General features: G+C 38.8%; 1 protein-coding gene across 1 annotated transcript; it reads left to right on the forward strand.

Moving 5' to 3' along the window:
• Nucleotides 1-10,708: 10,708 nt before the first annotated feature.
• LOC133332102 (uncharacterized) lies at nt 10,709-15,150 on the forward strand. The gene is made up of 4 exons (XM_061540482.1): nt 10,709-10,774; nt 10,848-11,141; nt 14,893-15,000; nt 15,099-15,150. Exons 1-4 carry the CDS (start codon nt 10,709-10,711, stop codon nt 15,141-15,143), a joined length of 513 nt encoding a protein of 170 aa, XP_061396466.1. The 3' UTR covers nt 15,144-15,150.
• Nucleotides 15,151-15,545: the final 395 nt, after the last annotated feature.

Raw genomic sequence — 15,545 nt, forward strand, 5'->3', positions numbered from 1 at the left:
GGGAACTGTCGAAATCGGCCCGAAAGAGAGCCCGTAAGAAGGCCTCCAAGAACCGACAAGGCACAACCGCCCTCTGTCAATCCACCTTCTGCCGAATTGCCAAAGCTGACAGCCAAGGCGGTGACAATTGGGCAGTCGTTAGTGGACAAGCAGAAGGTAGCGGACGCGAAGCAGGTGCCTGCGTCTGCTGGGCATACCTCTGCGGTAGCTGCTACCCCGGGCGCCAAATCTCGACCACAGCCCACGACTGTCAAGAGAATGAGGTCCACGGAGGAGCAACAACCTGCTGCAAAGAGGCCCACGCAGTCGTCGGCCGTACAGAGCTCTGCTTCCTTTGCTTCAGCGGTAGCGTCGAAGGAGAAACCTGCCAAGAGCAGCGATTGTGGGGTGAAAACCAAACACGCTGTCTCGAAGCAGGTAGCCCAGACACCTACAACGGAGAAAAGCGACTCTGCTGATCCGAAAGAGGTTCCGGAAGATCTGCGGGTAGCGATCATCGACCGAGCTGACCCCGACGGGTTTATCAGTGAGGATAGATGGGAGCTGGTCGACAGCTATCTGAAGGACCTCTTCCTGTCCGACGAGGTTGATCGAGAGAGCCTGCGGTTTGGCCTGACCTCCTCTTACAAAGGGGTAAAGGTTGTTGATTGTCGCACTAAGAAGACTTCAGATTTTTTTAAGAAGACAATCAACAGCCTGGACCCCCTTTGGGAGGGTGGTAGTCTGGCAGCTGTAGCGGTCCGAGAGATACCGAGCGGTATGGTAACCTCGGTGTTTATCCCAAAACCTTTCAAGGGGCTGGAGAAGACACTGAGGTTATTGGAGAAGCAGAACGACGGCCTTCAGACGAGGAGGTGGAGAATCCTCGCCTCGTTTGAAAGGAACGGCGGTGTAGTCGCGAAGTTCGCTACTGATTCTGCGGGAGAGGAGTATTTGAGGAAGAACAAGTGTGAGCTTGTTTATGGAATGGGGAAACTTTGTTTCCGCCTAACAACTCCAAAACAATAAGCAGGCAGCAGCAAGCGCTTAACGTGATTCAGATTAATCTGCATCACTGTAGAGCAGCAGCTGCTGAACTGCTACTCACCCTCTCTTCCTCAAATATCGACGTGGCGCTCATTCAGGAACCTTACCTGTACAAAGGCAAGGTGACTGGACTGGGCGACACAACATACACGCTTTTGTCTACCTCCAATGGAGAGAAGGTGAGAACGTGTATTCTTGCTAAAAAGGAGTTAAATTTAATGCTTTTTCTAATTTCAGCAATGGAGATATGACGACAGCAAGACTAGACAGAGGTACCACGAAGCCACTGATAGTCTCTGCCGTCTATCTTCCCTATGAGGCTCCTGACCCACCCGGTACTGTGGTATGCCGCCTATTGGAGGAGATGGGCAGAGTTGGTGATATCATCATCGGATGTGAAGCCAACGCACATCACTTCCATTGGGGAAGCAACAACACAAATACAAGAGGTGAGTCCATTTTCGAGTTTATACTTAGCTATAATCTTAGAATTTGCAAAAGAGGCAATACACCAACTCTGGGGTCGTAAACTGGGAGGTGTCTGAGAAATGTTCCTTTTCGGATCATAGACTCATATCCTTCCAGATTCTTGCCTCGAGAGCTAAACAGAAACCCTATAGGAATCCTCGGAAGACGAACTGGGACAAATTCAAAGCTAAAACAGCAGTCTCTTTTCGGGATCGTAATGATCTCAAAACGACTGAGGATGTTGAATTAGCTGTGAAAAATGTCACGGCCACTCTTCTAAATAGCTATGAGGCTTCTTGTCCTCTAACATACCCTGGGAAGAAATCTCAGCCGGTATGGTGGTCACAAGACCTTGCAACCTTGCGGAAGGCTGCAAGGAAAGCTTATAATAGAGCTAGTAAGACAAAGCTCAGTACAGATTGGGATGTTTATAAAAGACAATTCAATAGGTACAAAGGCGAAATCAAGAAAGCTAAACGTGAGTCTTGGGACTGCTATAGTGAGTCGATCGAAGGAGTCAACGAAGCGGCCCGATTCCGCAGAGTACTATCTAAGGATCCAAAATCCATAGGAAGTATTAAGCGAAGTGACGGCACGTGGACAAACTCTGGTAGTGAGACTCTCGATCTTCTATCATCAACCCTGGTTGTAAGGACTATAGGGAAGATGCGCAGTGTGTGCATCAGCCTACAGTTCGGACGAGGGAAGAGGAGAAGATGATAGAAGACACTATAAGATACCCAAAACTGATATGGGCGATAAACAGTTTTCAACCCTATAAATCTCCTGGTCCAGATGGTATAATACCGGCCATGCTGCAACACGCAGATGAACGAGTAATATCATTTTTGCAGGACATTTTTAGGGCTTGTTTACTTCTGTCGTACAGAAGTAAACAAGAGGTTACCGTGACCTTTATCACGAAAGCCGGGAAGCCGAGTCATACGTTACCTAAAGACTATAGACCGATTAGCCTTTCTTCCTTTCTATTAAAAACTTTAGAAAGGTTACTAGACTCAGAAATTAGAAATACCATCGACCGTAATAAACTTAGTAAATCCCAGTATGCCTACATCAAAGGCAGATCAGTGGATACAGCTCTGCATGAGGTGGTTGGATGTATCGAGAAGAATATGGAGTCCTCTGGCTACACGTTGGCAGCATTCCTCGATATCGAAGGAGCTTTCAACAATGTGAAGCTAGAGGCAATCCATTCTGCTCTTGTAGACATAGGTATCCCCTCACTCCTTACGGAATGGATTGATAGAATGCTGGAAAGCAGAATTATCAACTCATCCTTAGGAGAGAGTTCCGTGAGGAAATCTGTCAACAGAGGCACACCTCAGAGAGGAGTACTTTCCCCCCTTTTGTGGCTTCTGGTGATAAATGAGATACTTATGAAATTCAATCATCTCAGGACAAAGCCTATGCCGATGATGTAGTCTTGTTGGTTGGGGGTAAGTTTATAACGACAATATCAGACATCCTGGAGGGTGCGCTTTCAACCCTGTCAAATTGGGCTTGCACCAAAGGTCTTGGTGTAAACCCCACTAAAACCGAATTGGTGCTCTTCACTAGGAAATACAAAATTCCTAGTTTCCGCCTGCCATCACTTGGTGGAGTGACTTTAACCCTTTCTGATGAAGCTAAATATCTCGGTACTGTCCTAGACCGCAAGTTACTGTGGAATAGGAATGTCGAGGAACGCTCCAAGAAGGGATTGCTGGCACTCTATTCATGCAAGAACTCTATAGGCAAGAGTTGGGGATTGAGACCCGGAATTATACACTGGCTGTATACGACGATCGTCTTACCCATACTTACTTATGGATGTCTTGTCTGGTGGCAAGGGGTGAATAAAAAGAAGCTGCTGGCAAAACTGCGCCTAGTACAGCGATCGGCTTCGATTCTGATCACCGGAGCACTAAGAAGCACACCACAGGCAGCCTTGAATGAAATCTTGAATCTCCAACCTTTGGATATTCTGATCAAATTCCAGGCGGCCAGGTGTGCTCTGAGACTCCGGGAAACAGATGCCTTGAAATCGCTGAACTATGGTCATGCCAGCATCCTAAACATAATGCCAGGTTATGGCCTTTTTAGGGGGGGTAGTCATATCAGTGATTATATTCCCCCTCATAGGGACTTTAATGACATAAAAGTTGAATTTCCTAGCAGGGAACTGGACTAGTGGCTCCCTACCTCTACCAGGTCTGTCAATCTTCACAGACGGGTCCAAGATGGAGGAAGGCACTGGCGCAGGCGTTTACTGCAGGGAATTAGGTATACAGAATTCATATAAACTCAACAATGATTGTAGCGTCTTTCAAGCAGAGATTCTTGCAATCACGAAAGCGGCCGAGATAGTTAAAGCACTTAATACCGACATTACGGGACCGGTGACTATCTACGTATATAGTCAGGCGGCCCTGAAAGCAGTGAAGTCGCATACTATAAACTCGAAAGCAGTTCATGATTGTAAGACCGCTCTGAATGATATACGACAGATAGTTGGGCTATGCTGGGTTCCAGGACATAATGATATTGAAGGGAATGAAATAGCCGACGAGCTTGCTCGAGGGGGGTCACAGTCGTCCAGTCTTCTGATTGAGAGATCTGTGAAACCCCTATTAGCTATTTCATTGGCAGAATCCGCGCGTTCCATTGCGAGGTAGTCGGCAACAGATGGCTGAGGGAACCTGCTTGCAGAATCTCTAAATCTATCTGGCCAGAATTCTCTCGTAAAAGAACGTCTTCGCTGCTGGATCACAGCAAGAGGGAGATCAAAATCGTTGTGGGGATCATTACTGGTCACTGCAAAGTTAGATCTCTCACTTCTAAGTGGGACTCCAGTGGAGAGGATTACTGTCGTCTATGTGAGGATGAAGAAGAAGTGGAAACAATTGAGCACATCCTCTGCAAATGTCCATCGCTAATCAGCAGAAGACATAAACAGTTTGGATGCTATGAAATTGATAATCTAGTCTTCTTCTCCAAAATAGACCCTTACCAAACTCTAGGCTTTGTCAAAAAGTTGACTTGGCTAAAATAATGTCTCTTCCGCTTCCCCTTTCTCACTATTTCTCTCTCCACTCTTCCACTATTTTTCTTCTTCTCTTTATAGGTATACCTATACATAAAGGATGATCACAATGGACATAGTTTCCGAGTGGACGGCTGTTATAACAGCCGTACATCCCTAACCTACCTACCTAGCCATGTCCGTCCTTCTAACGATATCAGAAATATTTGGTATTGCAAACTGGATATATCGGCCTACATTTTGTAAAGGTCTGAATATAGTACAGCCCGTTTTAGGCATGTCGTTTTGAGTGGTCATAATATAAAATGTAATTTGTTTACACACAAACAAAAACTGCTTTACTACGTGAATTAATTCATTGAAAACTATCGGATCGTACTAATTGTATGATGTGCGATAACTGTTGGCAACTATCATTAGGGTTTGATTTAAAATGGATTAAGTTTTTGTTGACTACATTAAAAACAATAAACAAAAAGTGATTTTCGTGTAGTATTTTAGTTTTTTTATGGAAAACAATAAGTGGTATATGTCATGCCTAATGGCAATTATTTTAAATTTATTTAAAAAAATTGTTATTGTAATTAGATTTACAACTATTCGCAAAAGGGTGTGCTATGTGGAGGATGATGAATTTTTAATTTATTATTGAATATAATTATTATGGTATAAACAATAAGTACATATACAAATTTAATAATTTTGTTAAAGAATTATATAAAATTCATTCTTCATTGGAGGACTGCTATTTATATTACGCACCTGATTTAAAAGTACAGTCATTAGAAAACGGTTTGTCTTACATTTTAGAGTAGATATGATAATGACATAATAACATGGTGGCCATATAAGACTGAGCACCAAATGAGGGTTGGAAGTATGTCAGAATGAGATGCACGACTGTACTTAGAAATGCTGGTCTTTGAAATTGGAATAGCGGCACACAAGACCAACGAGCCTGGAAACCTTTTTTAAAATTTACGTCGGAAGATAACCTAGAAAGGCATGGCAATATTTGCCATTTCCAAGACCTTTGTAAATAATCAGACTAAAATTTATCGAAATTCTTGCCTTTCAGGCGTATATGGTGTCTTCGACAATACTTCTGAAATAAATGTAAGGAATGTTTTAGTCTAATACGTTAACTCTTACTTGACACTCTGAGGGGGTCTTTTTGTCCCCTTTTCCAGAAATGACTGAAAACTCATTTAAACGAGAGTTACAGCAGATCAAAATATTCTACAAAAAAGTTAGCCATAAAGTTTTGCTATAAGTCTCCGAATAGAAAAAATTCATAACATTTGCACAATTTTTTTCATAGAAATTTCCCAGTACTAGTCTTGGGCATTCTCGTTCATTTCAGAGATCGAACGAACTAGGTTATTTTTTAAAGATGAACTAGGTCGTTCACCTCGTTCAGTGAGCTTATATCGTTCAAATGTCCACATAGTTCAATTTATCACCGTATGGCAGCGCATTGCAATTAACTTTAGGTACTAAACATACAAAAAAGTGAAATGTATGTAAACATTTTCTATACATATTTTTTTTAAATTAAAAAAGAAAATATTTTTTCATAAAAATGTTTTAATTCATTTATTGATTGATTTTCTTTCTTTTTGTTTATATATTATAATATTAAAATTTTCTATATTATAATATTAAAATTTTATTCCTTTTATTTATTATTTAAGCTTACATTTTGTTTCTGTATTGAACTCCTTTACTATAATTTAATTAAAACAAAATTAATATAAAAGGTACACATTTCTGAGATCATTAACAATAAATTCAGTTCATTACAGTCTGGTAAATATAAAATAAAAAATAAGGCGATTCCATAAAAATAAAAGTTAAAAATATTTTTTTTTTCGTAACAAGTAAGCAATTCGTTTGTACTAATAATTAAAACAAGTTAGCTCATTAAAAATTAAAACTAAACGGAAATTCAATAAAACTGAGGTTGCTAAAGCAAAACTTATAAATATAAAAACATAAAAAACAAAAGCTCAAAAATATTATAAAATAAGTTAATTAATTTTAAATAAACAAGAATTAAATTCTTATTATAAAAAGTCATAATTCATATTAAAAAATTAAAAAATATATATTCACATATTATGGTGAAGAAAAACTAATTTTGAAATTTTCTCTGGCTTCAAAAGACTACGTCTATCATTTACGATCAGTCCAGGTGCAGATAATATTCTTTCACAAGGCACAGAAGTCGCAGGAATGCAGAGTCTTTTGAGAACATACTGGAAAACTCGAGGATACAAACATTTCCTTTCTCGCCACCACTCTAGAGGATCACACTTTCTGTTTACATATTCTTCTTTTATGTACTTATCCAACTCTCGAATCGCGGCGGCAGTATTATTTTCCGGTTCTGTAGTTTTAGAGAATTCTTCATCAAATTGATTCCAAATTGAAAATGTCCTCGTTTCGGTGTGCTCGCTTCTTACCCTTTGAATTTGAACAACCTCTTCTGTAACAGCTGGTAATGCAATGGATGCTACTCTTGACCTCAAGCTGGATAATGCCTTCTGATATAAGTACTCGCTTTTAAAGGACTTCCTTTTGAATCGGGGATCAAGAATTGCGCAATCTGTATAAAGCGGGTTCGTTTCCATTTCCCTGAACCGCTTATTGCACTCATTTATTAATGAATTTATCATCTGAGAGATGATATAATTTTTGGACGTTTTACCATCTAAAAACTTGTGTATTGCCGACGTCAAAAAAAAATACCTTTGAAAGGGTGACATTTTTTTCTCCACAAATTTCTTGCGTTATTTCAAAAAATGGGAGAAGGCACGACATGGCTTCCTCAATTATTTCCCATTCAAATAAGGTAATGTCCATACTAAGGTGAAGAAGAGAGTATGTTGCTGTTATGGGTTCCTTCAGTTTTAAAAACCTTTCAAGCATAAATAAATAAGTATGTAAGCAAATTTCAATGAGATTTTTTTTATTAATACAAACCTTTCAAGCATAATGTATGTGGAGTTCCACCTCGTTGCAACGTCTTGCTTAAGTTTAACTTCTGGGAAACCCATTTGCTTCTGCATACTAGCAAGCTTGTTTGCAGCAACTGGACTTCGTCGAAAGTGCTCCACAATTTTCTTTACTTTTATAAGAGTGCCTTCAATCAACTTTATGCTGTCCATCAGGATTAGATTTAGTGAATGCGCAAAACAAGAAACATCCCTCCATCCTCCTTGGCGAATAGCTGCTTCTATGTTTGCTGCATTATCACTCACAACGGCCGTTATCATATTGCTAATATCATAAGATTCACAGGTGCTTTTAATGAATTTGGAAAGATTTTCTGCAGTGTGACTCTCTTCAAATTCATTGCATCCAAGCAAATAGCTTTCTAGTTCGCAATTATGATTAATGAAATGTGCTGTAACGGCCATAAAACTAGTAGTTGTACGCGATTGTCATCCATCTGTCGTTAGGCAAACAGCTGCAGCATTCAATAGTTTGATTTTTATTTCACCCAGTACCTCTGTGTAAGCTTCATTTAACAGATTATTAGAAAGGGGTTTCCTAGACGGTAGTTTGTACCCCGGACAACGTGAAACCATTTCCAAAACTTTTTTGAAGTCAGGTTCTTCCACCAATCGTAGAGAATGATGACCCTTCACAATCATTCGAACAGAACATTTGTTCCATAATCCGAGCTAAATAAGATCTTGTACGCAGTTTATCCAATTTAAAAGACCATGATTTGATATGTCATCCTCCACTTGATCTTTCTATCGAATTCGTGGCCTACCCCTTCTGTGCGAACCATCAGTAAACTCGCTTGTATATGACATTTGACCTGGGGCACTCTCATCCATTCTCACAAGATAGCCTAGACACCGTAGTCGCTGCAGCTCCATACGACTTGGTATTCTCGCCATTTACTACTATACCTACTTTGTTAGACTCCTTCTCAATTTGTTCAAAGGTGCATGTTACCGCTCGCAATGTTCGACCCATTATGTCGATGTCATCAGTGTATGCGTATAACATGTGTTGTTTTGTGTACAGAGTGACATTTCTTTTCAGGCTTGCCTCTCGTATGACTTTTTCCAGCAGGAATGTTGACAAATGCCCCCTTGCCTGAAAAATCTGAAGTGAAAATCTGTTCAATTGTGGATTTGACATTTTGACATGGCAAAATGTTACGCTGTTTAGCGCTTTATATGGGAACGGAACACAGAATATTAAGGTTCCAATCATTGGGCATATATTCCTCTAGCCAAATTGCACTAATCAGTTGATGCATGCTCCGGATCAGCATCTGATCAACGGTCTTGCATTGTTGGGCCGGTGACCCATCCCCACTTGCTGCTTTATTTTTCTTCAGCCGATTAATTGTTATTCTGACCCCACCTTGGCTAGGTTGTATACAATATATATCAACCCAGAAACAATAAGTGATGACTTATTGGTTCACCTCTACTATTTAATACCGGAAGCTTTTTCAGATCCTCAACACACTATCTGTATCTGTCAGCAGCATTCCTTCTTCATCTCTACAGGTGGATGTGCCCGACCCAAATCTTTCGGTTTGGTGTTTTACTCAATGGTAAAATTTCCGGACTTCATTCTGAGTCTTGTACATCTCGATTTACTCACGCTCACGTTTTTTTGTTCCTTCTTCATTCTTTTGAAAATTCGTTTCTCCTCTCCCATTTTCTCCCGACAATTCTCTTTCGCATTGCGTGTTACTACTGTTTGCAGGGTTTTCCTATACGCTGCGTTTTTCAACTCAGTAGGATTACGACACTACTGATCATACCATTGGTTACTTGATGGTGGGGCCAAAAATATTTCCCCTACCGATTTTTGCATTAAAATCTCTTAGCAGAATGTTAATGCCATGGCCAGAGCATCAGTCATATGCTGCTTTTAGGCGCTCGTAAAATCTGTCTTTGGTATGCTCATCATTGCCTTCGGTCGGAGAATGGGCGCAAGTGAGATTGATGTAGAAGAATTTCCCTTTTATACCGATTATAGTACTTCGCTCACCTACTGGAGTGAATCTGAAGACGAGTTATTTTATTTTCCTGTTACCCATAAATCCGCAGACAAATTCATATCTCGTTTCATGGCAGGTACAATATTAGATTATTTTTCGGCAAATGGCTGTACTAATAGATTTCTCGTAAAGTAGAGATCAAACAATTTCAGATATATGCTGGAAGTGAACAATGAGAAAATTCAGTACATTTTACAGTTTTTCTTTGACAAAGGAGAAAATGCAAGTGGCTAAAATTGTGAATGCTGTTTATGGTTCCGATATTGTAACAGCCAATTATGTGCAATTTTTGTTTCGTAGATTCCGTTCAGGAATTTTTGATGTTAAAGATCCTCGCACATGTAGGCTGGTCGTCGAAAATTTCGATAAAATCGGAGAGATGATCGAAATTGACCGGCATGTTAGCAGTTGTAACATGGCCCAGGAGCTAAAAATCGACCATAACTATTTTAAACCATTTGATCTATCTACGACTTTCCATCACATTTCCTGTAAGGCAATAATATCGGCTGTGTACATCCGATAAATCGAAAACTGCGCCTCTTCTATACAAAGGGCGCACATTCCAAGTGCAGATTCACAGATCGTTTGCGGGGTTGTCAACATTAGGGGGGTTTGGTTTTCTTTTTCGTTGCATTTTCATCTTGGGCAATGAATCCGACGTCTCCACCCATATTTTTATATAACTTCAATCACAATCACATGATTGAGTAACTTCAATCACAATCACACTAAATATCTCACCCTATTTGCTGCAGTTAAAAGTGAATAATATACCTCGTTTGCTAATTCAGAGCATTAATTCATTTCAAACTATAGTTCGGATAAAATCGATTGGAAAGAAAAAAAATTGAATAAAATAATAACAAAAGAGAAATATCAGGATTTACCGTTAGAACAATGAAAACGCATAGCATTTCAAAAGTTCATCAAATTTTCGGATGGTGTTCATTGCAAAAATAGAAACAAAACAAATTCATTTTGTAAAGAAAATAATATATTTATTTGTCAGCAATTAAATAATTACTACAAAAAACGTTCCTATATAAATTTGTGCGCTTATTAAATGTGAAAAGTAATAAAATTTAATATTTCCAACTAAAAATAAAAAAATTAACGGATAAACGTAAAACATGTCGTTGAAAATAGTTTGGAATTTTGTTGTTCTGGTGGCTTTGTTTGAAGATGCTGTTGCTTGTGTAGGTCCAATAATAATTTTACAATTTCAAGTGTAACATCTCTTGAATGAAAGTATTTCTTCTATTCATGTAGAATGGCTATAAAGCCAAAATTTTGAAAGCTGAAAATTGTGCTGGTCCCGATGGTGTTATAACCCTGGATCCTGATTTCTCGGTTAAGCTAAATAAGAAATGTGAAATAGTTCCCAAGGGTTGTGTTACCAACAAAGCATTCAGTACAGCCAATTCGAAATATAAAATTGTCAAGGATGGCATGACTGTGTCCGAGGGCACATTCGACATGTGTGGCATGGCTGATCAGGCACCCGACCAGGCAAGACAATATATGAATATGTTTGGCGTTCCATCATCGTGTCCCGTTGAAGATGTGAGTATGGAAATTTTTAGAAACCCTCTTAGAAATTTCAGTTAGTATTGCTAGGTCCTTGTAGTTGCCTAATTATACCCTACACAACTATGTTGTCAGGGTATTATAGCTTTGTGCAGCCCCAAAAGTTTGTAATGCCGCGAAATATTGGTCCTAGACTCACATTCAAGTATACCAATCGTCATATCTCGACTAGCTGAGTCGATCTAGACATGTGTGTCCGTCCGTCCGTCTGTCCATTATAATTTGTAAACACGATACAGGCCACAGTTATGGACCAATCTTCACGACATTTTGCATGTAGGATGGGTTCTGCCCAATGAAGACCCCTATTGTTTTTGGTAAAGGGGATGAAATGGACCAAAATTTTGTCGGTTTTTCTGGTCGCTCCAGAGGCCGCAAATATGGCCCGAACATCGTGAAGTTTTACATGGAGTAGGGGATCGGGAAAAAGAATGAGCATGCCTGTTTTGATAAATATCAGTCAATATTTAGCGGGTAAAATAGACCCTGTCTTTTGTGTGAAAAATTACAAAATTTGTATTCTATGGCGAATATATTTACTCCCGAAGGACATAGACTAGATAATTTGATAGTATATCCAAGAGGAGTGGTTGCCCTTTAAATTGATACCAATTATATTGTCGTATGTACTCGGATGTGGGAATTACAAGTAAATATTTACAGGTGCTTACGTACTCAGAATTTTTTTAGTAACCCATTACCACTCTAGAGGGCGGAAATATATCTCTGATCGCTTTGATATATTCCATGAGGTTCCAGTTATGGTCAAGGATAACGCCTATAATTTTCAGCGATGATCAGATAACAATTTTGGGATAAATTGGACTGAAAACTTAATTTTTTCTGTTGTTTTTCGAGTCGATCTATAGGCCACAATCGAAAGCTGGATATCACAACACAACCCACTGTGAAGGGAATCTGGACAAGTAATTAGAAGGGCTGTACTGAATGTCAGTAATATTCGTTGACCTCTCGTCGGTCAAGAGGGTGCAAATATCGCGAAATATTACCCAAGCTCAGAATATAGAACCACAGAAAGTTAGATTTTCGTAAAATTTGTGTAGGATATCAAATGGTCGGTCCCGTCCGACTATACTGCTCCGCTCACTGGTTTTTAAAAATATATTATTATAGAATCAAATACTGTATCTATTTAGTCCTGTCTGTCCGACTGTAGGAACTATGATTGATATTTAATATAGAGCTATAATATTTTGCACAGATATTGCTAGTACTCCTAGGATTTTTGGATGTATTCCAAATGGGATATATCGGTCCACGTTGTGGTGTAGCCCCCATATAACGGTACCCCCAATATTCGGTATAATAGTGATTTTAAACACGTTTTTCCACCGAATTGTATTAATAATATGATCACAAGTTTCAGGATAGTTCCCATATAACGGTACCCTACCCCCAATATTCAGTATTTTGGGAATTTGGATACGTTTTCCAACCTAATTGAGTATTTTAGGTTCTCATTGAATAACACATATCCGTACCAAAAATTGAATAATATTGATCCAAGTTTCAGTGTAGCCCCATATAACAGTACTCCCCAATACTCAGTATTTTGTTTTATTTTGGACACGTTTTCCAACCGTTTTGATATTTTGGGTTCTAATTATGTAGCACATGTCCGTACCAAAAATTATTAATATTGACCCAAGTTTCATGGTATGGGGCATACCTAAAGGTAACCCCCCACTCCACTTTCTGGTTTGCCGCCAAATTTTTCAACCAAATGAACTTTAAATAATTTTTTGATTTGCCACCGGGTGTCAAATTTTCCAGGCGCGCCGGTCTTGGGCGCAGCTTTTCTAATCTGGCTTTTCCATCGAATTTGTGGTCTTCCCCTTCTGCGTGAACCAGCAGTTGGCTCGCTTTTATATGCCTTAGGTCATCCTCATGCATTATCACAGCATGACCTAGCCACTGCTATCCGATAATATAGGCGATATTCACCCTCGACGCAGATAGGCTCGTAAATCTTTCGGAGAATTTTTCTGGCAAACACTCCAGGAGGTACCTCATCTGCTTGCGCAAGTACCCATGCTTCAGATTCATACACCAGAACGGGTAGTATCAGCGTCTTGTAGAGACTGAGTTCGGTCATGCGAGAGGTGGCGTACCTGCACCATAGTATCATCTGTTGGTCAACCTTTGTTTTATTTACGGTGGTCCGGAGGTATGTATATAAAATCGTAGTTTTTATGTTCCACAGTTGGTCCGAGCCTAATGTACGTCTTGCGCGTTGATACCATCAAATTGGTCTTCTCGTCATTTACTGTCAGACTCTTTCTCAATACGTTTAAAGGTTATTATGCCGATGTCAACGGCGAAGGCGAGTGACAGTGTTGTTTGGTGTACAGAGTACGATTTCTGATCACATTTGCATATCGAATGCCTTATCACACGATAAACTGCCACCTTGTATAAATCCTCGTTAGGTATTGAAGGGCTCCAAGATGTCCTTTACGGCTTTAACTGCTGACATTGTGCCCGTTATACTACATAGCCGTACTAATTTTGCAGGTATGCCGAACGCAAATATGACTTTAAACACCTCGAATGCAGCTTTATAGTCGATACATAGGTGGAATGTATCGATATTTTTTTCGTGGATTTTTTTCCAGCATTTGGTGCAATGTGAAAATGTTTATGGTGGATTTGTCAGGTCTGGAGCCACATTGATCTTATAAATAATATGAGCAAATAATTGAACATTGGCTTCAGTTCACACAGCACTCTGGATAGCACTTTATATGCTACGGGAAGGAAACTAATTCCTCTATGACATATATCGTCTCTGAGGTTTCAATCATTGGGGTGCATTCCTCTAGCCGAATTGTACTTATCAGTTGGTACATGCTCCTGATGGGCATCTGAGAGATATGCCACAATATTGTATAGACGAAATACAAATATGCAGACAATCAGGTTGGACTATTCGGCCAGCACCATCACAATACTAGGGATAAGTAAATCGACTTTCGATTAATTGACTTTTTGTATTGAAAAGTCTAAAAGTCGAAATCGTTTTTTGATCTTTGAGAAAAACGCAAAGTCGACTTTTCAAGATCGACTTACGATTTTCTTTATAAATACATGCATTATAATCACAAAGCCAAAATTGACCAAAAATTACGCATTCCAAAACTTTATTCGATCTGTTGACAACAATACTTCTAAAAAATCTAATTTTAAGTTGATTTTGTTTTAGTCCGTAAAAGTCGAAAATCGATTTCGGACAAAAATAGATTTTGACAAAATCGAATGATCGAAAAGTCGACTTTTTAGTCAATTACAAAATTCGAAAAGTCTAAAAGTCGACTTTTGCGCTCGACTACGTTTCCCTACACCATACCGAAAATTGGTCGAGACCTTACATGGATGACTGCGAATTATATCGAAATACTAGAAACTCGGTCCAAATTTGGACAAATTTTCGATGCCAAACGTCCTATGAGTAATATCAATTTCTATATTAACATTTACATTACATGGCTAAATAATTATAGATTTTTATCCTGGTATAGATTTTTATCCTAAAAATAGAGAAAGTAAGCGGATACAGATCTTTGATATTTTGGATAACTTATTTTTGAAACAATTATCGATTGACTTCAACAATTTTCAAATGATATTTATTGAAATTAACGAGTTTCTTATTTTTTCAAACTTAAATAAAGAACTTTAATCAATTACAACTCCCTTTTATTTTCAGAATAAAATCTGCTCCAATGACAACAAGGTTGATCTCTCACAATATAAATCGATGCTTAGCCTTGCCCGGGGTAATATTGTTATTGATTCGGAAATAGAACACGACACGGTAAGTACTCAGCACTTGTTGCATGTTAGATGAGCGTGTTTTTTCGAAACGATATTCACAATGACCACCTATCCCCCTTTGTTTTGTTTTAATTTCAGGGTAAATCATGTTTCCATGTCGAAATGCAAATCTCCAAATCTTAGAAAACAAAAATCATTTATTGTTGTGCTAATTTGAAAAATGCGCTTAATTGGAAATTATTATGGACAAATTTTTGTTAGTAATCAGATCATTAGTAATTTTGATTTTTATGAGATAATAAAATTAGAAGTGATAATCTGCAAATATATCGAGAGAAAAATGTCATTGTGCTATTCAATTTGTAAGTATAAAGTTCAAAGGTGTTTTTTTAATCTATACTAAAATCCATATGGAAAATTCCCTATAATGCGGCTTTGAGAACGTCATAGATTCTTCTCGATAATTTGACCACGTTTAGACTCTAGCTTGCATCTTACTGTCCAAAATTGACATACTAGATCTATAAGAGCGTAATCCTGTAATGTGGTGGACAGCATTGGGAAAAATGGGATTCAAAGCTCTAA

This window comes from Musca vetustissima, unplaced genomic scaffold, assembly GCF_032173495.1.
Source record: "Musca vetustissima isolate MV318-11 ecotype Yass unplaced genomic scaffold, APGP_CSIRO_Mvet_v1 utg115, whole genome shotgun sequence".
NCBI classification, from domain to species: domain Eukaryota; kingdom Metazoa; phylum Arthropoda; class Insecta; order Diptera; family Muscidae; genus Musca; species Musca vetustissima.